The 23,211-nt window shown below is 43.7% G+C and overlaps 1 protein-coding gene across 4 annotated transcripts; it reads right to left on the bottom strand.

Moving 5' to 3' along the window:
* Window positions 1-208: 208 nt before the first annotated feature.
* Window positions 209-22,976, bottom strand: LOC146187261 (BPTI/Kunitz domain-containing protein-like). Of its 4 annotated transcripts, none has more exons than XM_084607592.1 (7): window positions 22,821-22,974; window positions 20,313-20,382; window positions 18,822-18,977; window positions 17,885-18,049; window positions 16,832-16,883; window positions 11,511-11,641; window positions 245-465 (listed from the first exon to the last, which is right to left on the bottom strand). In XM_084607592.1, the coding sequence occupies exons 1-7, from the start codon at window positions 22,821-22,823 to the stop codon at window positions 359-361; spliced, it is 684 nt and encodes a 227-aa protein (XP_084463718.1). In that variant the 5' UTR covers window positions 22,824-22,974; the 3' UTR covers window positions 245-358. The 4 variants fall into 4 exon arrangements, with proteins under 4 accessions (XP_084463721.1, XP_084463722.1, XP_084463718.1 ...); XM_084607593.1 differs by lacking the exon at window positions 245-465 and adding an exon at window positions 10,342-10,694 and having other exon boundaries at window positions 22,821-22,972; XM_084607595.1 differs by lacking the exon at window positions 17,885-18,049 and having other exon boundaries at window positions 209-465; window positions 22,821-22,976.
* Between the last annotated feature and the right edge of the window lie 235 nt (window positions 22,977-23,211).

Below are 23,211 nucleotides of genomic sequence, written 5' to 3'. Positions count from 1 at the left end.
AAACAGCACCCTACCTGCGTGGGTCGCTCAGCCAGATCTTTTATATATAGTTTTAACCCCTTAAGGGCCAAATAAATAAAAAAATTATGTTCTCAAATTGTCAATTTTTTTGTTATGTAAAATGCTTCAGTAATGTGTTTGAAACAAAAAAAAATCCCAGAAACAGTTTCTGGCAGATAATTATATTTTATTAGTCATTACCTGCCCCCTTGTGCAATACTCCATATATTACACCTTTGAGGAGCATTGAGAAATCAAAAAATAAATTCTTGAAAGTACAAATAGTACGAAGTGGCTTAGAACTGCCTTGCAAAAGATGCACCATTGCTTCTAGATGCATTCAAACTAGATGAGTCCACTATCCGTGTGGTAGCGTTCGAAGCATGGCACGGCGCAGAGGGCCTTCTCGCACCACCTGCACCAGACCCTTGTTTCCTTGCGGATGTTCTTCCCATTGCAGTCTCGCTTCAAGTAGCACACAGGTAAAAATGTCATCACTATCCTCTTCACTTGAAGAACAAAAAACGGCATCGTCATCACTGTCACTTGCGCTATCATCCGACGCAGAATAATCTCCCGCGTCAGATCGACGCATGCATGATGCCATGTTTTAGAAAACGCGGGAAACGGGATGCAGGAATTCCGCCATGTAGTGCTCAAAATCGCATTCAAGAAACACGCCCACAATAGGACCCGTGCTGCCATCTATGTTTTATGTGGTAAAGTACCGTTTCAAGAGCTGGGCTCGCCAAAAACCCCTTAAAGGGCAACTCCGGTGGTTTTTTCATCATTTTGTGCTTTTAATTGAATTATATTCCTCGGCACGTCCTGACTCCAACACAAAAAACCGTCTTCCAAAATTCCAATTAGAAGTATTTTTAAAAAAGAAAAACCGCAAAGCGAAACCGAAACTGCTTTCACGGCCAGAAACGACGTCACATTTGACGAAATGGTGACGTCACACTCAGTATTAGAAAAACACTCGCACGTGCGTTGGATGGTGAAAATCAAGTATGGAAATCATGACGCACTGCATAAAATGTCTGAGGTAGTTCAATATAAGCCTCACAATTTCATAATCACGCGGGAAGTGGACAGTAACGCCTGTATACTGTTTGTGACGTCAGAAACTCAGTGTTGCCCGCAGAAATACGCTCAACTTAAGCCATGAAAACGGCATATTTTAAAGCCGTATTGCGCCTGAACGGATTATCGTACGGCACCCAAATTTTGTAGAATGCGTCAGGATGGAGATAAGAACCTGTAGTAAAAGTTTTACTACAATATTCGAATGTCAAAAAACCCCCGGAGTTGCCCTTTAAAACATTGCGGAAATGTTATGACCTCAGCAACTCATAAGCAAAAACGTGCCGATCGCTTGTGACGAGCTGGGCTCGTCATAAGCCCTTAGAGGTTAAAAAGTAATATCGATTTTGGCCCTCACGCGACACAGCAAGTAGTGGCATTTAGCATTTTAACGCTGGCTCGCATTTTCTCTCTCTTTTTTTTTTTTCGCTGTGCTTCGGCACGCTGGCTTCTCGGCACCTCGCCTTGATCGCGCGCCATCAGTAAGGAGGCATTGGATTTCAGATGGCAACTGCCGTGTTTCTGACGGTGCGATGCTTTTTGTTTGGCACGAACGTCAGTTGTGTGACAAGCGCGACGGGCATATGGTCATTAATTTCCTCTTCTTACCTCCCACTGACTTCTTTCACTTCTCTTCCGATCAGGTGTATAATAGTTGTAGTCAGTGCTCTCTGTGTCCCCTTCTACCTTCGTCCTCGTCCTACGCGCTATTTTATCAAAAGTGTAGGTGTTGTTGTTCTCCTTTAATTGGATGGCACATACCCACACAGGGGGATCAAAAGAGTAAACTGCACGTTCGATTGTCTTTTGAGAAACGAAAGACTTCGTCTTCAAACGCTGTTGTTGCACCAGTGAACAATGCGCGATCGATGAGTGTCGTGAGAAATCGTTCGAACAGCACTCCCCACTCGTCGGCATGGAACGAAAGAACAAAACTGCAAGACAAAAAGAAAAGTGCGGGCCCCAGCAGCAGTGTGGCCGCGGTTCCCGCGGGAAGATCCGAAGGCAATGGGTTGGTTGTGACACTGACAAGGAAGGGCGCTATAGTTTTTTTTTTCTATTTGCGTTTTAAAAAATCTCACCCGGCTCCAACTGACAAGGCTCATTAAACGAGCGAGAACCTTTTTTTTTTTTAAAGAACCGCCGTTCCAGCCATCTAGCAGATCTCCATCCATAGTACAAAAGCAAAAGAAGCGCCTCGCTCGCTCTTCAAAAGAACGGCGCACTCCGCTCAAAAGACAACCGAGGGCGAGGACATTATTGCGATTCGTGCGAGAAAGGGCAGGAGGTTGCTTTCTCGCATCGGTAATAGATGGCGTGGAAGTCGCACCAGCCTTTGATGGGAAGGTTCACTGAACGAGAGAACCAGCAACCAGCTCTCCGAAAGATCCGACGGCTATGACCGCTCCGGATCCGAGTGCTCCGGCGGATCCGGCTCCGACTTTGCGAAGCCAAATGGCTCACCCGCTCTTTGAAAGGAGCGGCTCCGAAGATCCGGCTCGCTCCGGAGCGGCCCATCCCTAATAGAAGAGTCGCGGAGCTGGCCAATGGTGCGCCGTTGCACGCAGCTTCCATTGATGTCGCAATGCCGGATTGCGCAGTCTGTAGTAGGAACGGCTTTCATCTGTGGGCCATGCGAAAAATTCACCGCGTAGTCGCAGCATTGTTCAGTAGACTAGCTCAGTAGCGCTGCGTCAATGACAGAGTTCGACGTTGTTCATATGCCTAGAAGGTCGAGCGGGAGCGCTTTTGTCCAGCTGTATTCTCCGGTCGCCGTAAGGGCTGCTTTCATCTAATGGTGAAAAGTTTCTGCCATGCCATTGCTCTGAGGGTGATAACCAGTAGTTCTTTTGCGAGAAGTGTCAATCAGTCGCATTATGCTGGTGAAAAAGGCAGATGCAAATTGCCTTCCTCGGTCACTCGTGGCGGCGCGCCGAAGCGAGCTACCGAGTGGTGCCGAAAAGATCGGACGATTATTTCAGCTGTGATACCTGCAATTGGCCCAGTTTAAGCAAAAAGCGTAAATCGGTCGATTGGGATGGAGTGCATTTGGAAAGCACTCACAGATTATGACTAGCAGCTTACCGGTATCGCTCAAGAGGAAAGCATACAACAGTTGCATCTTGCCTGTACTCACCTATGGGGCTGAAACGTGGAGGCTAACCAAGAGAGTTCTACTTAAGTTGAGGACAACCCAGAGGGCTATGGAACGAAAAATGGTAGGGGTAACATTAAGAGATAGGAAGCGTGCAGAGTGGGTCAGAGAAATAACTCAGGTTACTGACATTCTAGTGGAAATTAAGAAGAAGAAATGGGCATGGGCAGGATATGTAGTGCGAAGAGAGGATAACTGATGGTCGCTTAGGGTAACAAACTGGATTCCAAAGGAAGGAAAGCGTAGCAGGGGGCGGCAGAAAGTTAGGTGGCCGGATGGGGTTAAGAAGTTCGCAGGGGTCAAGTGGATGCAGCTAGCACAGAAACGGGTTAAGTGGAGAAATATGGGAGAGGCCTTCGCCCTGCAGTGGGTACAGTCAGGCTGATGATGATGATGATGGTCGACACACGTGCGTAAATACGACTGACCATAGAAAGGTGGACAGTATGGGTAACATTAAGATATGTGGAGTTTGACATCACTGGCAAATTTAACAGTTGCTGCTCTTCTGTGATGCTCTGCTACCATGAGGGTAATTTTCGCTGAACACGGAGCTGTAGCACAAGCCTTCAAGGAAAAATGTGCGACCAATCTTCAATACCGGGAAGCGCAGTAGCGATGACGTTATTTTGCTGCTATAAATAAATCTTATTTGTATATAAAATATTCGGGAAGCGTTGGGAGGACTGAGGGCTCGGCTGGTTTACATGCTGAGCAAGAAGGAGCGCAAAGGCTCGACAAACGCAAAATATAATGCATTACAAGCGCTGTATGTTTTTTTTCTTCTTTTTTTTTAGAGTGCGGTCCTGCGTTTTGTGTAGTTGTCGGCGTCGCACTTGTCGTTGTCCGTCTCGTCACCAGCCAACGTTTTTAGATTAGGGTCAGTTGGAAAAGACCCCGCCAGAGGCGGCCCTAACTCGTATCCTATCCGAGGGGTGGCGCTACCATCGCGTTGAGATTGAGTGGGAGGCCATCGCCGCTGTCACCGCTGTCGCGGCGCACGTGTTCATTGCTTCGTTTGCTGTGTGTTTTGTCGTCGATCGATGGTGCACTCTCCTGAGGTGCTTGTGATTGCGTCTTTATGGGTTGCTTTATAAGACTGTGACATACGATCTGGGAGATAACGTGTTAGTGCCTGAGGATTCCATAAAATGCAATCATAATCAAGTATGGGAATGATTAACGATTTGTATGCATCAATAACTTGACTTCACATAAAGCTTGAGCTAAATTACGCCTTAAATATCCAAATTTATTAAGTCCTAATTACCGCAAACTAAATCAATAGGTCTTGACCAAGATAAGTAAGGAAGTGAGAATAATACAAAACACTTACATTCGAAAACCTTTTCAAGTGATATGCGTTGAATACGCAAAAACGGAGAGCGAGGACCTGTCAGAGAATGCCGCGGTTAAAGATTTACAAAAATCGATAGGCATTTGCCAAGTTTTGCATCATTACGAAAATGTAGCAGCTGATTAGCAGCTGAGGATCACAATGATCCTCAGAGGAATGGATGAGATACTGCATGCACAACACAGTCATCTGCATGCATGCGGATTTCAGATGTGACGTTATTCGGCAGGTCGTTCATATAAAGTATAAGAATTGTTAATGTTCTAAGGCAGGTCCTTGTGGCACACAAGAAGAGGCTGGGACGACACTGGATTTCACCATAATTGTATAGAGAAAGAAAGAGAGATGTCCAGTTCGCCAAAGATGAATTTTTAATACAACGTTCGAGAATCGAGTTTCTAATGAATCACTGTGTCAGAAGCCTTAGAGAAGTTAATAAATATACCAACAATTTGATCACCAAAATCTAAGTTGGAAGAAATGCAATGCACAAATTTAAATAATTGTGTCAATATGCTAAAACCCAATAAAAACTATATATATATATATATATATATATATATATATATATATATATATATATATATGCTAAAACCCAATAAAAACACTATATATATATATATATATATATTCAAAATCCAGACAATTCAAAATGCTAACAGGGAAAAGGAATGAAGGAGGCAGGCAGACGTTACCCCGTGGCAGACGGCATGCCCAGAAGCTTTTCTAACTCTTGAAAGAGAGTTCAAGGAAGGATGCCTTAAATATCCTTCATGGGAGCTGTTCAACATGTTTAGAAGTGTTGAAAACAAGATATCGGCCCTACTGCAAGAAAACAGCCTCTGTGTGGACACTTTCTGGGATATTCTAGATTCACTGAAAGGCTATGGTGTGCTAGGTGTCGGGTGCTGCACTCACAGGGACACTCTGACTGCAGACCTTCTGCAATACTATGTAGTCCTGCGAATGCACTTTGCAGCAAAGGATGCTTGCAAACAGCTGACTGCTTGTGGCACAATAGCTTCCGTGAGCAAGAAGGTGAAGTTGATGTAGACTGGCCTTTTGGACAAATAAATACATCCACGGGACATAAAAGCATGCATGTAAATAAAGATACGCTATGATTGTCATGTATTGAGCCGTGCTTTGTATTTCACTTAACCGCGAGTCATTCGTTTTCTACAATTAGAAGCCTTTTTCCAAGCTGCTCAGAATAACTCAAAAAGCCAAGAGGTCGGCGCACGGGAGGCATCTGTAGAGTAAATACGGTGTAAAGTTATAAACATCCCAGCAGTGAGACAAGTTTACTGACCTAATTCATATCACCGCAGCGCCATATAGCATAAAACGGGTAGCCGCAATCGTGAAAGGCGATTAACGATACCTTTTTACGTCGTAGTCGGTTTTGTAAATAAACGCATGCGCTAAATATGAGTTTGTTGGAACCGCGGGCCAGTTTTGTTGAAAAACACAGCCGCTTATCGGAATATACTCTCCTGATGTAGGGACGTGTCCTACCAGATGCCACAATGCAAAGTCATCACTAACAAGGTTTGTGTTAGGAGGGCCGCGCTGGAGGGGAGCGTGGAAAGCGTCTGCACGGTCCAGCCGCTACCACCACCCAACAGTCGGTTCAAGCTTGTTTAATTCGGCCGGTGCCTAGTTTAGGCACTGTTTTTCCTGTGTACTATCACCAAATTAATTTCTGTGTGCGTAAATAACATTTAGCCAGCTGACCCCAGCTGCTTCAAGGCCTTAGCGTTGATGCGCAGGCTTCTTGCTTCCGCCGTTCAACACTGAGACGTAGCAGACGACATCAGAAGGGGCAATCCTAACTAATCCTAACGCCACAGCAGCGCCGCCGCTGCGCGGGATACGCGAGGGGCCCGCTCCGTCTACATGGCGCGGGCGCGCTCTTTCCCAACTGACCTAATCTAAAAACGTTGTCACCAGCTCAGCGATGGTGACTAGAAGCTCAGCTCCCCTCTTCCTCCTTGGCGGCGACCGCGCGTGTTATCTCACTGCTGCGCGTGCTCTAGCCACTCCCGTTCGCCGCTGTGGGTACCTCTCCCCCCTCCCCCCTTCCCCATCCTGCGTGGCGGCGAGGGTGTTCTCTGGCTGTCGAAGCGCCGGCTCGTAACAGCGGATCACGGTGCGTGTATCCGAGGCCGAAACGGAGAGCCACGTTCTCTTCACTTGCTAGCGGCGTCAGCGGCATCAGTCAGTCGCTGCTATCTCTTCGCCGCGCAACGTTCCTAGAGGCCCACGTGCTGCTTCCCGCAACCTCCTGATAACTTAAATGTTCTCTTCATTTCTCCGACCACAGAGCTTCCTTCATGACAGTCAAAAACTGTTAGTTGAGCGTTTCTTCAAGAAATACGTGTGAAAAATAAAAAACGTTGTCTGTAATTGTACATACATCTCTCGAAATCTTTGCCTCAACCTATCGAAAATGTGAAACAGCTGATGAGTTGCGCCTAAATGTCGCATTAGGAAGTAACCTAATCGTCGACAATTTTTTTTTCTCTCATGGTCCACTCGCTCGGTAAACTACCCTCTTCCTCGTTTTATTTTTTTTCTTTCTGTTTATACTGGCTGCGGTGCAGACTACGCTCGCTGATGCTTAAGCCCTGTTTGGAGCCCGCATTGAACATTTTAGCAGTAATCATTGTGTTAGAGTGTCCTCAAGATCAGCTGTGAACTTTGTTATGCATGGCAGCACACATTTTCAATTCCAGTTTTAGTTGTACGTTAATCGTCAGTGCGTCATGAGACTCAGAGGCGCGGCTATCATGGTCTCTCTCTAAAAGCTCGAAATGACCTACCGAAGCATGGAAACTCTGAAAAAAGATTCTGCCTTTGTTTTCTTACAGGTGGTCAGTGACTTCGTAGCGAAAAAGCGCTTACTTTAAGCATATTTTTCATAAGCGCATTATTTCTCGCCTCACAGTTTCCGGACTTCCGACTATTTCCAAAGGGATACTGGGACCAGGGCGGCGCCAGCGCACATGCAGCACTTCTCCCAGTGTATCGCGAACGCCAGCGACACACCCGGCGTCGAAAAGCTAAATCCAGCACGTAGTATGCGATTCCAGCAACATAATATGCCCGTTTTGTCCATCGAGCCAGAAACACATCTGCACCTGAAAAGCGCGACGAGAGGCGGGAAGGGAGACCAGGGATCAAGTAAGGAGTTCGTCTTCCCTTTCCTTCTTTTTTTAGTCTTTTTCTAGCCAGGACTTAACTTTAATCTTCCAAATTTGCACACGGCACGCTTCTCGCCGCAGTTGCTCTTCTCGTGGAGTTATGGCCAGATTTGAGGACCAAAGTGGACGTTACTGTCCACTTCAGCTGGTTTTTTTTCTCAGAGTGTAGCAGGACAACTCACCTAGCCCACTCAAGCTGATGGCAGCCTACAATCTCTAACCCCTAATGAGTAATGACATCATCCTTTTACAGCCATTTGACACGGATGCCACGGGTGGTGACTAGACTTTGATCTGCTTTGTTCCCTGCTCATAACTTACACCTATACCTTCCTTCTAGCGCTACTGCCGACAATGCTAAAACGGGGGCCAGCTGACTGATCATAAAGGGGAATACTGCGCTACTTGTTAGACAGGGGACAGGTGAAGGACTGCCGAATGAAATCCAAGATTCTGGCTGACCTCGACAAATGCCACAGGGCAGCATCTGCACCTGGGTTTTTCAATAGTAGGCTGCCTACTTTACGACCACCACCACCGCTTAGAAAAACAAACCTTCCATCTGTAAAACAACACAATATTTACAAACATCACAGCTATTAGCAAATGTAAGACGAAGCTGGGTCATTGAGTGTTATTGCCTGTTTTACTACTGGCCCAGCTAACAAAGCTGCTGCTGTCTTTTGGTATTCAGTGCTTTATAAAATTAAGCACCACTTCAAAAAACAAAAAAAAATTAAACGCAGTTTGTAATGAAGGGGCCAAGTGTGTTACTATTTCTTAAAGGTGTGCATGTATTGTTGTGATCAGACTCATGTGGGATGGAGAAGACTATTAAAAAACTGCATTCTGTGCCACCTAATGGCGCGCACAGTATCTTTCATCCGCTGCACAGGTATCTGCACTGTCACTCCTACCTTACGCACACCATGCACAGAGCTGGTTACCAGGTGCCGCATCGATATGCGGCTAGCCGGAATGCAGCTAGCATCTGCCCTGAAAGCTGCGATGTGTGAATTAGATCCCGTATTGCCTTTTGAAACGTGTTCAACTCGGGGATTTTTTCGTCAAAAAACCCGCTTTCTATGTGTGCGTGGAAGCGCCTTCCAGTTCAAGCTCCCGGTGATGGGTGCACATCTGAACACACTGTTAAATTTCTATCTTGCGCCTGCAGGCCAATGCCCACTCCCCACCACAAAAAAGTCACCATTACCAATCCTCGACCGACCTTACATCTACACTTTAGAAGCACCACCCCAAATGCGCCCCCAAAGCCACCCTCCACTTTAGAGATATGCCGTCTCGCTGCGGGAACGCCGAAACAGAGCGTAGGCTGGCACATGAAACCCCTTCGCGGTGTAACTACGACCCCAAAGGATTTTTTCGTTCGTGAGTCCGAGTAATTTTGACAGTTTGACACCACTCAAAGAGCGAGCGTAATCCTTGAAGATTTGCATTTTAAGCGCCAGATTGCTTCTGGGAAGAATGCGCAACAACGCAACAATCACTAATCAGTCGCCAGGCAGCGCTGTGTTTCTGGTCCTTATTCGTCCCATGTTTCGGGCTTAATATATGGCTTCAGTAGGATGCAAAGCTTTTAATTCTGTTTTAGAGTTGGCGCGCGGACACTAAACGAAGACAGCTGAATCATAGAAAAACGTTTACCATAGTGCCTTCAGCCGAAGTATTTCCCAAACATACAGTTTGAGCCATTAATTCTCAGTCCCATCTTGAAACATGCCGGTCTTGAGCAAAATAACTGTCTTCCAACCCGAATTTACACGTGCGGTTTGTCAGACAGATTTTTGCCACAAAGTCGTGCCTCACTGTTACCGTGAAGGACAAAATGGAAGTCAATGCGAATAGATTCTTTTTTGACGGAGGTAGTCACTAGTTCACAAATGCAGGAGCAGGAATGCATTGCGCTAGGGAACTGGGCTTATACTGCGTTCATTTCCGACCAAATATTCTTTGCACATTATTATAACCACAGGCACTTCCTGTGATAAAGAGTGGTCGCTTGCTTTCAGTATCGATGATATGCAGGATTGTCAATCTAAAGGATTTCAGTGGCAGTGCTTTTTATTTAGGTCAACATTTGTTATTTTATTCTTTGATTCTTTCAGAGAGCGTTAAATTAATTGTTTTGCATGACATTAGGCTGAAAACCTTCTGAAAAGAAGGTTGGCAGTCAACAAGCTATGACAGTCTAGCATTCATTGTTTCCAAGGAACAATTGGCACATCATAAAATAGACAGTAAACCATTTCTCGCGGTTGTTTGAAGATGCGCCGCGAGGCAGAGGTGATGTTGTGTAGAGAAAAGGGATATGAAACTGATAATATATGCGCAATTCATATGTTTATGCGTGATAGTGTAGCCCATGCCCGATTACAGTCATAAGCTCTAAATTCAAGAGCACGCTTCCAATTCTAAAGTAATTTTTATCACAGCACGAACAAGTTGTTTAAAAATATGCTCTGTTCTTTTTACCCCTCAACGTTAAGTTCCCCTTCACCATATGTGGAGCTTTGATCTTAGAGCTTAGAACGAATTTTATTTTGCGTTCACCTTGGAAACAATGCGCGTTATCACATGTGCTAACATACTAATTCATTTCGTTTTTTAAACCACATCGGGACATATGAAAGGCTGTTTCCGTAGATACAATTGGGCATCCATGATTGCATCATAGTTTTTTTTTTCGCGTCCACAGTTGATCTCTTCGGCCAGAAATAACGTGAAATCTAAATACTTCAGCATAATTTGTATAGAAAAAACTGTTGAAGCTACACGCGAGCACCCCACTGAACCAGATCTGAGTAGATTTTTCTGATGTACCCTCGGTGAATGTATACTTCTGGTGCCTATGTGGTGTTTTCGGAACGCCCTGAAAAAGAGATGGCGCAAAAGAAAAGTTTGAAACACAGAGACGACGGAGTGTTCAGAGAAACACGTAATAAAAGGATTATATACCATGCTTAAATGTGACAAATACAGGCAGCCATGAATCTTAGGCTGATGGCTTGGCAAGTATAATAGAAGCAATAAAGTATTTTCAATACACTTCTTCACCATAGGGAGATATGTGTCTGATTACGGCGTCATCGGGACAAGAAACACTGCCGGGACATCCGCTTCTTGTAGCGTATTTTAGAAAATACTATTTCACATTTGTACCTTGCCGTACATATTTTTAGCCGCACTGGTTCCAAGTGGCCTCTTATCGAAATATAGCAGATTTTATGGACAGCCAATCACTACATAGATTGGCAGTAAATTATAGATAAGAAAAGTAAATAAAGAAAGTGTCGGGCTTGCCATAGCAGAACCTAGTGCAGGATATGGAGCCGGTATAGTTTTAGACTAACTCTTAAATCTTTGTCTAGGAAATGAGGGGATGGGTCATACAATAACTCATATGATATATTAAGAACTAGCATAGCCAGTCAGTATAGGTAAGTACCGTTCTTATTTATAGGTGTCCTAGCCATTGGTCACACTCCAGTTGCAGAGTAGAATACTGAACAATCATATTTCTGTTAGCTAACCCAAGATAGTCAGGTTCCTCGACTTTATTAGGGTACAGGCACTCCCATGGACTAGAGCGATGCATCGTGATTATAGCTAACGGGATGATTTTGCCAACACAGGGTTTAGGTTTCTTGAGGGCTAAGAAACTGGTGTTTTTATAAAGCTGACTTACGACGACACTGCTGTTCGCACATGGCAATGGTATGAAACCGATTGCCGTTTCCCTTGCAGCCGCTGTAGATGAAAGGGAGGCATTGGTCCTTCTCTTGGTCGTAGTAGAAACGCCGCCATTTTGGCCACAAACTTCAAAGAAATGTTGGAAAAAAAATTGTTACTCACATTTTATTGGGAGCAAAACAATACAGAAATATTAGTAATAAATATGCTCTATTTGGAGCCACGTCTACGACATGCATTAGTCTGCCGTGTGCATGCTTTGGAACGGATTTAAAGCTCAGCAGCCAACTAAAGGAAACCTTTGCACAGATTTGGAGCGGAAATCCCTCTTGATTACTTCGATTTGTTTCCAATAGGCTCAGTTACAGACACAGATATTAGGTGACAGTTTTCGAAATGGAATTGTAATTCTTCGGGTGCGATTCGTCTGCAGGCGGGTTCCCAGTGGCAAACAAATAAGCCACGTAAAAAGTCCAGGAGTGAGAGGTGGGTTGAGGCACTGCTTCTCAAGTTACAATATTAGAAAACTGTACCGTGCTTGCCTAAGCAACGAAGAAATGGGTTTGCTCCTCAGCTGTATAGTCTAGTCCTCTGGAATCGCCTTTAAAGCAAAATATCCCGAAAACCGAAGACATAGGTTCTCCTTACCTTACATATCTTTATAGCAGGAGGTTTGTCAAAGAACTCCAATATGTGGCTGATAAACAAACCTTGCTACAAAGTTATTTTCGGCAGAGGGTACCCCGTCTAGCTCTAACCTCTTTCACGACTGAGTACTAGAGAATAGCGAGTTGCTTGCGAGGAGCATTCCAGCCACATTTTGTAATTTTTTGTCTCATTTCGCTTTATTGGGATGTCAACCGTGACGACAGCAAAAGAAGAGGTTACGTGGGAAAGGAGACGACCATTCGCAGACACTGTCGGCTTGAACGCGGCGCCACCGCTATCCAATGCATATAGCCCGGAAGCTTAACAACAAAGAACAACAATAACACGGCCTCATTTATTAAAATTAAAATAGCTCCGAAACAGTTCATTATGAAGAGCAAATACGTCATCGGTCTTTAAGATTGGTCATCCTCTACACTGTTCCTGTAGTGCGACTTGCAATATATTTGCCAAAAACAACCAGGCAACATTGTTTCTCTTTTGCACTCAAGCAGTGGTGAACTTATGGCACAAATTAAGCTATGGATTTGTACAAGGCAAAGAGAAGTCTTTTCCGCACTTTTCCTGTCTTTTTGTTTCTGAATAAGGGTGCCGTGAGCTGAAAAATAATTTTTGTTGCCTGGTTATCGTTCGCTAATGGGGTACGTTGGGCTGTTCTATAAAAGTGACATTATGGCACGTCTACTTTGGTGTCACCCCAGTATGGTTTACGTCACCTCGCGACAGGGACTAATAGTGGGGAACAAAAACAAAATAAAGCTAAAAACGCAACATAAATATGATGATAGAAACTACCGTAAAGAGCCTAACACATAATATGACTTTGAGCCGATAACTGCATGTCAGAGCACTCAGTGATTCTCGAATGCATTACACATTTTTCAACACGAACTGCAACGAGAAAGGCTAGGGGGTGAGAGAGAAGACTCCTAGAAGTAGCGTGTAGCCCTGGAATCCTCTTTTCCTTCTGGATGGGCCTAAATTCCGCGTGGCATATTGTGGCATATACAAGCCACAGTATTCTTGGTTGGGTTTAACCATATGAATTGGTGCTTTCGCACAAAAAATCATCCGAAAGTTTACCTTTTTAGAGCGAAATACCGTCCGAAAGCACTGTTTGATTTACCCGAAGCACGAAACATGAACTGACGTCACTATACGCTGAGCCGATCAGGATTCAGATAAAAGAACTGTTTAAAACGTTATAGCTCGATTGTGGTGTCCATATGAGCGCACTAAAAGCCAAATATGAAGAAATAAATTAGATCAGGTACCTCACCTGCTGTTCCTTTAAAATACCCGAAAGGGACTTCCCTTACAATGAGATAATAATGAATATAAAAAGAAACTATATTGATAGAATTAAAAGTTGGGCTAGTTGAAAGCTGTTCATGATGAATAAGAGGGCGCAAACGGAACGTAGGCACATAGAAGAACGCAACTGGACAAGCGCCGTTTCAAAGCTGGTTTATTGGGAAAAAAAAGCGAACTCTTAAAAATGAACAGGTATCTAATCGACAACAGATACGGTCATATAGCAATTCAAGAAGACAACAATTTCAAAATCTTACAGATATTCTATTTCTCTCTTGGATAGTGAAACCGAAGGCTTGATTACGCACTTAGCATACGAGGTGATGTAGAACGCTTCCATCACCTATCTGGTTCTTTGCTGAAGATGACGAAACAGGACCTGTGTATCTTCATAGATAGGGTTGCAATTATTACACTCTCGCAGGTGTTCACTCACCTCTGAAGAACTACCATTTTTGTATTCTCGAAGACGGTTATTGAAACCCCGCCCGGTTTGTCTTATGTATGCCAAACCGCAGAGAAAAAGAATTTTGTAAATCACACCCGATTCGCAACGCACAAATCTTTCTCTATGTTTTTATTTTCAGGAGCGCGAAACACTGGCTACATTTTCTGCCTTTCTTTGCACAAGATGACATAATCTTCTTAAATTCAAGGGGGCGGTTAGGTCTATTCCTACATCATATCTTTTTGCGACGTGTTTTAACTGATGTGGCAGGCGATGGATGTATGGAATGACAGCACGCTTCTTCAAGTTCATTTGAGCAGGTGATATGCAGCCTTTGACCCACTTCGAAAACTTCATGCATGACTCGGAAACGACATTGTTGGCGTAACCTGCAATTAACAATCTAGAAATTTGGCCAGTGAAGCTATCAGAGAAAACACGCGGGCAAGATTTTGCAATGCTGGATCTGAGACAAAAACAGCTATTTCGTTTTTAACTAGTTTCGAATGTTGTAAGCTATAACTGAGCAGTGGTGTTTTTGATCTAGGACAACTTTGCCAACGCTCAGGTACGCAGTCAACAGTTCTAAATACCCTTTCAACGAGACACCGGATTCAGTTACAAACTTCATTTCATCATTATCCTCCGTTATGCACGACTTCACGGAAGACAAAAGCCGGTCGTACTGTAGGGAGTAATACATGTCTTCTATGTCTAGGCTGAAGGTATACACATGTGCCTGGTTTTTTTTTCAAGAACATGTACTAAATGACCCAAATTTCAACTCTGTTGAAATGTATTTCCGAACGGTGACAATGAATCAGAATTTGGAACACCAAAAGTATCAATGTGGACCAAATTCGATCAGTGCTTCTGTATGGGACCAGTGGCAAAATCGTTAGTGCAAAACAATCAAAGGATTCTAGTATCAAATAAGGAAGGCGTTTTACCATAGTACCAAAAGGCACATATAACATCAAGGCGCTCGCTGCAGTTTAAAAGAACTTCAAGGAAGTGTGTGTTCAGGCGCCTTAAGGTAAAGAACAAGCCCTGGAAATCCTCCTAGATTTGAGTCTGCAAACGTTGCACCATTCTGTAAGCGCGGCCAAACTTGACCAACTTCAAGTTTTCTTTTCAGCCAAAACACGCAAGCCTGACATTCCGTTCCGTGCCATAAGGTCTGAACGGGGAACTTGGCAGAATCATGTGGCCGTCTATTTACAGAAGCACCTATCAAATTTGGTTCACATTGATCCTTTTGGTGTTCTACATTCGGATTCTATTGTCACCTTTCTGAAAAACCACAATCCCGGCACAGTGTATGCATTTAGCACAGACATAGAATACATGTATTACTCCTAACCACACAATCGGTTTTTGTATTCCGTGAAGTCATGCATAACGCAAGATAATGATGAAATGAAGTTTGTAAATGAATCGGGTGTCCCATTGGAAGGGCTTTTAAACTTTTGACTGTGTACCAGAGTTCCACAATTGTTGGTTGTAGAGACAAGATATATCTACAGAAGTCGGGCATTAGCATCGGGTCGCCTGTTGCACCTATTTAGAGTAGTATTTGTTTTTTAGCAATGTGGATCGTGTACATAGCAAGAGGTTTGATGGTTTACACAAAGGTATCTTTCATTATGTTGATGATTTTGTGGTTTTAATTGATAGAGAGAGTTTCTCTGTGGTTTGGCACACATAGGACAAACCAAGCGATGTTTGAATATCCGTCTTCGAAAACACATATTCAAAATCTTCAAAGAGTGTGGCTCACGGCTCAAATTCACCTTAGAGGTTCCTAAAGAAAACAAGCTACAGTTTCTTGATCTAAAGCTGCACTTCATTCGCAAACATGTATGTTGGCAGTATTGTCCTAGGTAAAAAAACCACTGCTCAGTTATAGATCACAAAATTCGAAACTAGTTAAAAAAGTAATAGCTGTTTCATGTCTCAGATCCAGCCTTGCAAACTCTTGCTCACATCTTCTCCCAGATAGCTTCACTACTGAAGTTACCAGAATGTTAAATGCAGGTTACCACAATAATGTCATTTTCCTGTCATGCATGAAGTTATTGAAATGGGTTAAATAAAGGCTGCGTATCACCCACTCTAGAGAACTTGAAGAAGCGCACTGGTTATTCCATACATCCATCGCCCGTCACATAGGTTACAACACGTCGCAGAAAGATATGATGTAGGAATAGCCCTATCCGCCCCCTTGAATTTAGGAAGACTATGTCATCTTGTGCAATGAAAGGCTGAAAATGCAGCCAATGGTTCCCGCTCCTGCAAACTAAAGATAGAGCAAGGCTTGTGCGTAGCGAATTGGGTGTGGTTTACAAAATTCCTTTTCTCTACGGTTTGGCACACATAGAACCAACCGGGCGGGGTTTCAATAACCATCTTCGAGAACAAAAAATGATAGTTCTTCAGAGGTGACTGAACACCCGCGAGAGTGCAAAAATTGCAGCCCTATCTATGAAGATATACTGGTCCTTGTTCGTCTTCTTCAGGAAAGAACCAGAGAGGTGATGGAAGCGTTCTACATCGCATCGCATGCTAAGTGCGTAATCAAGCCTTCGGCTTCTCTATCCAAGAGGAAAATAAAACATCTGCGAAGATTTTGAAATTGTTCTCTTCTTGAATTGCTAACTGACCGTATATGTTGTCGATTATATAGATACCTGTTCATTTTTGATAGTTCGTTTTTTTTCCAGTAAACCAGTTGTGAAACGGCGCTTCTCCTGTTGTATTCTTCTCTGTGTCTACGTTCCGTTCGCGCCCTCGTATTCATCATAAACTATAATCCTCTAGTGGTTTCAATAATTGTTAAGAATTGCGTGGTAAAAAAAATGGCCTAGGGAGTTTTGGAAACCTACCGGGGAAAGTTGACGTTGCAGGGTCCTGGGTCCAGAGTTCGTGAGCATACGTCTGTTGTGAAGATGAAAAGGAAGTCGTATGCAAGGGAGAAGGAGCACGTAAATGTGTCATCTCTACTTCGTTCCTGCCTTATTCTCTCCTTTTGTTTTATGCTTTGCATGGGACAGGTTGTTTTGGTTTCCCGCGCTATTCTTCTTGGGTATTTAGGTGACATCCTATCATCAACAAGCCGCCTACTAGAAATTCATGGCACAGCACAGGCTTTTCCTTTTTGGCCTACTTCAGCTCCCATTATATGACTGCCAGGGTCGGAGCTGTTCAAGGGGAAAAAGACCAGTATTCGAACCACTATTCTGACGCAACTGCAAGACAGTTGTGTGTGTGTGTTTTAGGCATCGCTGTCACCATCTGCATTGTGAGTTACTGGGCCTCCCTTAATGGGATAATTCCGTCTGCGCTGAAGAGAGGACGAATAAAATAGAATGAAATAAAACACGCTAAGTTGCCGAAACTTAAGCAGTTCGTACAATACACAATAACTAAACATTGATCGATTCTTTGATAACATTTATGTATTCACTTACTATCAATCGATGGATTGGTTGGATGATTGGTTGGTTGAGGTTTATATATATGCGATGTCTAAAATTCTGATGTAAACAGTAAGACCCTACACCGTGACGAGTATTTGTATTCTCCGCAGAGAGTTGCAGTACAACGTGAAACACATTCTCGCTAAAACTTACAACGCAATGCTTAAATGTAGAGACATAAGGGATAATAAATTGAAATTTTACTGCTGTTTATGCTTCATTGGTGCTCCGCGAGCATTGTGCACATGCCTTAGGGATTTAGCAAATGAAAAGGTTTGATCTCGAGGAAACTGTTTTGTCTTTGATGACACTTTCAGCACTATTTTCTTACCAACAATGAGTAGACATCCGTCTTCTTGTGAACAGTGCACGCCCCCTTTCCTTATGCTGGGTTGTTTGTATTTCATTCTGATTGCTCCGCGCCTTGCAAGCTGTCAACGAAATCCTAGGCCGCCTTACCTTCGCAGCGAGTCTTGCAAGCTTCGAGTTGAAGGAAGCTGTCCCAGGCTCCTTCACAGAACCCGTACTGGGTTACCTCACATCGTCCTGTCTTCAAATTGTAGTAGTAGCGCCCATTGACTCCGTGCGAGCAGCGACCACCCTCCAAGGGGGTCCGACATGGGTCTGCAAGTGTTTCTCGATCTCTTTTTACTCTTGCATGAAACTGAGTAAAAGAAACGGATCTCGCAGTTTTCGTGGACGTTGCTTTTTGTGATTATGCGAAAAATCAGGAGAACGTGTAGCTAATTTTACGCTTCGTGTGCAGGGATTTCTAAGCCTACTATGATTAAAAGCAGAGATGTGAACGTTACCTGAGCACTAAAACACAATGGTGAGCGACAAATACATTCCGTATTAATTAGCTAGTAATTCCTTCCTCAGTATCAATGATATTGTTCACTAGGGCCGAAATTTTCGTTTCAGCGCTTTTACTTACTATTCTTACTATTCTGTTACTTACTATTCAGTTATTCTGTTATTTTAATTATGTCAATATTATCCTAATATGTCCAATAGCAGTAATCATGAAAAACGTCTTGAGAAGTCACATAACCTAGACGGTATAGGTGTATTTTGAGCAAACGTTTTCTCTACATGCTTTCTCTACATGCTACAGTTTTCCCTCATATTTGAGGTATCCAGAGCAGAGTAAAGAATGAAAATTACAAAATGAAAAGTTGCTGGTAGTACTACTCGAAGATGCCTCTTGGATTCAGAACATTAAGCTGTGCTCACTCCCTACACATTTTCAACTTGAACTGCGCATAAAAATGTTGCACCAGGACGATAGCATTGAATACATCACCATAATAAATTTCATCGCTAGAAAATATTAGTTTAAAAAAATATCTCTACTAGTAACGTTGCCAATTCTGTAACGGCCAATCACACTTACTCTCACACTCGTCATAGCAGTCCTTGAAGGTGGCGAAGTTGTTTCCACTGCCGTCGCAGCCCCTGAACGACTCACAAAAGCCAGATGTCACGTTAAAAAAGCTCCGCAACACGGGTTTGTTGCACCTGACTTCGTGCAGTGAAAGCTTGCACACTTCTGCAGGCAAAGAATTATAAGAAATTATTGCAAGTGATACGGCAGAATCTCAACCATGGTCTGTATTCCAAGATTGCCTCGTTATCGAAAATCTCGCTATCTCCATAATTTCAGTGATATGATTGGTGGAAACGCCAGAACCGGAAGTGACTACCACTCCTGGTTCCAGTGTTTCCAACAATAAGATGTAGTCAAGGATATAGCGACACTTTCGAAAACGATGTAAACTTGGAATACGGACGTAGATGTTTATTTCAAAGCCTAAAACTCAGTTATTTAGATTCAATACAAGATAACATTTTACGCCCGCGCACGACTACTTGCACGCTAAAATGTTTCGTAGTGCCGTACTGTGAATGATACCTGTTTATTTATTATTATATTTCTTAACACGTAGGGAACACCTTCGAGATAACTTGGTCTCTAGTAGCATTATAATGAGGGTGGGTTAAAAAAATCCCAAATCAGTTTTTCTGGTACCACATTTTCAAAGCGGGGTTTAAACGCAGTGTAAACCTAGAATGGCGAGTTGACCAGTGGCCTATATTAACTTCATTCAATATGCCGACCGACATTAATATGACGATATTCACACTAAGCTGAATATTTAAGTATTCCTAACCACTTCATTCTATGCAAAACAAAACACAGTTTTAGCCAGGCTGGACCTATGAGTGCTCTGCTTGCAGAAGTGTATGCGCTATTTGGAAGGGATGTATAAGACTACACTTCTGGAAAATTTTCAACCGTTTTATACTACAGTGGCCGAATGGAGATTGGTACTTACTTCAATGTGTAGCTCGCACATTCTAACATTATGGCAATCAACACGCTTCCTATGTACTTTTCAAGTCAGTTAGGTTGCTCCTAAGCCTTACCGTAATGCTGTAAATGGAGTGGTGAAATTATAATTTCCATTTAACGATTCAAATTGCTTTAACTGCTTAGCTCGCGTCTATACGCTGTTGTAATTTATCATGAATTCACCTCTTCACAAAAAATTAATGTAATAATACATAGTCTAGGAGGTCGTTCATAATATTACTTCAAGCTTATTCTTGTAAACAGTGACATTTTAATGACGAAACGTTGTAGTTACTGAACGAAGATTGAAAGTCTAATCTATACGATATTCACACTAAGCAGAAGCACAGGGGTTCAGAAAAACGTTTAAAAGAAATATGCATCACTTTGTTGGTTTGAATGTGCCTAAGAATGGCACACTGCATCTAAATACTTCTACGAGTCCCCGTATAACTCCTATATCTCAGTCTACATATCTAATGCGCTAGATAACAGTGTGCTGCCAGTGAGAAGTTCTGTGTTCATACTTACCGGCTCCTTGGGCAGAACACAACGACACAATGGCCAGCAGAAATTCAACTGTCCTGAGGATTTGCATCACCTGCGCAAAGGAGTGCGACACATGGCTTACCAATAGGCAACAAGTCAAACAGCATGGTCACATGAATGAGAAGCAGGCATGTGCATATCGGAACGTATATTGTGTGACCCGCACGTATGACAGCGTGCGCCGACGTTTCTATTGGCCGGGTATCTGCTCTGTCCAGATTTATGTGGCCGCATGTGAGCTGTGGCAGCGCTGGAAGAAACATTGCCATCTGGACGCCTGCAGCCCATCTCCATTTCGACTAGCCCATTTTTCCGTGTTGGTGTTGCATTGCTTTGACCCTTTCCAGCCTCCACCTCAGGCAACAAATGTATTGCCGTGGCGACCGATTATCCTACGCGCTACGCCATTACCCGCGCCATCCGACCAGGTGCGCTACATTCGTCTCTGATTTCCTTCTCCACGACGTAGTACTCCATCATGGTGCATTTCGTGAATTACTCACGGATCGTGGTCGCTGCTTCCTCTCCAGTGTGGTTGACGAAATTCGTCTGTGCACCGTCCGCCACAAATTCACCACCGCCTATCATCCTCAGACCAAAGGCCTCACAGAACGCCTCGACCATACGTTCACAGACATGTCAATGTATGTCTCTGACGACCACGGGGATTAGGACATTAATCTACCGTTTGTAACATTTACCTACATCTCTTCTCGTCAAGATAGCGCTGGCTACTCTCCCTTTAATCGGCTCTTTGGCCGACACCCATTACTCTCCTTCGACATATCCCTACCGGCTACTGACACCGCCACCAGTACTTACGCTCTCAAGGCCCCCAGGCTTGCCATTACAACAGCCGCAATCGCGATTCGCACTACGCTCCCAGCTATCTCGTTCTGCATTGGCCCCCATCCTTCCAGGTGAACGACGCCTATGCTACGCAGGCCCTTACCGTATCTTGCGCCGAGTCACCGAAGTCACATACGAAATCGCACCTCGGAACGCGAATTCTTCTGCACCCCTTGCCTCCGACATTGTGCATGTGACATGCCTCAAGCCGTATGATTCACGCCTAGCTTCGTTCACCAACGCACCGGGACTGCGCTTTTACGGAGGGGTAATGTTATCTGGTGTCACATGCTGACATTCAGCAAGAGAAAGACGAAATGGGTGGATGGGTGGGGTTTTCCACCGGTAACAATATTGAAAGTCTGCATTACTTGGTCAGCTTTCATACGCCAGAATGCTTACTAAAGGAAATTAAGTTACTCAAAAAATGGCACTGTTCATATCTTTTATGTGCAAGAATTGTCATTATGTAGCTAGTTTATTTAGAGCATTGTTTCACAGGCGCTGCTAAAATGACCAGCTCAAGTTTAATCGGGAAAATCGAGGTCGTCAAGCAGACCCTGAGTGCGTACCAGCCATTAACGTGGCATATATTTTAATGACCATCACTGCATAATCAATAATTAGTTTTTTACCAGTATCGTTTTTACCTCCCTGACCTTTTGGGCTCGTTTACGAAATTAACCCAGAAAGAACAGGTTTATTTGGTGCTTGACTCTGGTAAGTTTTCTTTCGTCAGTCATTCGCAAGAAGTTATCATTTAATAAAAACTGAGTCTCACCACTTTCATCACTTCTGGTGCACCCCAGCCTGATTGCCTAATTGAAATTTGCCCGTACTCACTTGGAAGGTTAACTTCTGAGGTCAGTTGACGCGCGAACATGAAATATTTCCCATCCTTAAGTTGCTACTTCTATTACAAAACCCTGTTTCGTTTCAGCGCTATTGGCACCCAGTATAGCCGTTAAGAAGGAACCATTCGGTTTCCACAAGGCAGCATTAAAGTACTTCCAAATTTCAGCATAGCTGCTTCCGACTCATTTGCAGTGTGCATCTACTTCTATTGGAGTAATTCACTGCAGGAACTTTTCATTGCCATTCTCATCGGAACCATTTTTACTCGCGCATGCTGAGCATGCATGATTAGGACGGAGCCCTATTGAAAAAGGCTAAAATACCGCACATACGCTTCGGCTAAAAGAAGAGAGGCGATGGAGGTCGAAATATACTTAATAGGGTTTTAGAACAATAGTCGATGCATCCCATAGAACTAGGCACTTACATTGCATATATTCAGACACTTGCTGTTAGTGTCTCTCATAACCTGAGGCGCTTTAGGATGTCCAACCACACAAAACCAATTTCTGTTAAATAGTACTGTTCGTACTATTTCACTGCGTTTGTGCGAAAGACGGTTGCAATGTTTGGTACATCTGGTGTGGTCTCATATTTTACATGGCAATAGTGTCTTGTGCATTTCGTGTCGTGCTAAGCCGCAGAGTTGTAGTAGAATGCTAGGTATTGTTCTCCGTATCGACCCCGTCGTAACTAAACGCAAAAGAAACCGGCATAATATCGGTTTGTTTTTAATTAGCTTACGAGGCAAGACAACAAACAAAACGGGAAGCACAAAGCACCTACCATTCGTGGTCTGTCTCACTCCAAGGAGCTGTTCACAAGAAACGGCAATGACCTCGCTACAGGACGGCAGCAATGAAAAGAGCCGTGCAGAATGCAAGTAAGATCAAACCGCCTCCTCTATTTTGCTTTGCTTCCGACGGTAGAACGCCCCTCTTTCTCCGTAGGTGGGCCTCCGTATCAACAAGGAAGGAAATGACCAGCCCTGGGGTTATCGGTTCAGGAGGAAACAATTTTGTCGCCTTCTCGAACCGACTTCCACTCATGTGGTAGCATGCACGTGTCTCCTCACTTTTAGGGGAGCGGCAGGGGTCCTACATTACTTTTCACGCCTTCTCCTGGTCTGTCGGATCCAGTTTTAGAATATCCTTTTTCTGGTTCTCTTTTTTTTTTT

This window comes from Amblyomma maculatum, chromosome 6 (assembly GCF_055883805.1).
Source record: "Amblyomma maculatum isolate TAMU_Amacu chromosome 6, ASM5588380v1, whole genome shotgun sequence".
In the NCBI taxonomy this organism is placed as follows: Eukaryota; Metazoa; Arthropoda; class Arachnida; order Ixodida; family Ixodidae; genus Amblyomma; species Amblyomma maculatum.
This window is presented reverse-complemented; position numbering and strand designations above follow the sequence as displayed.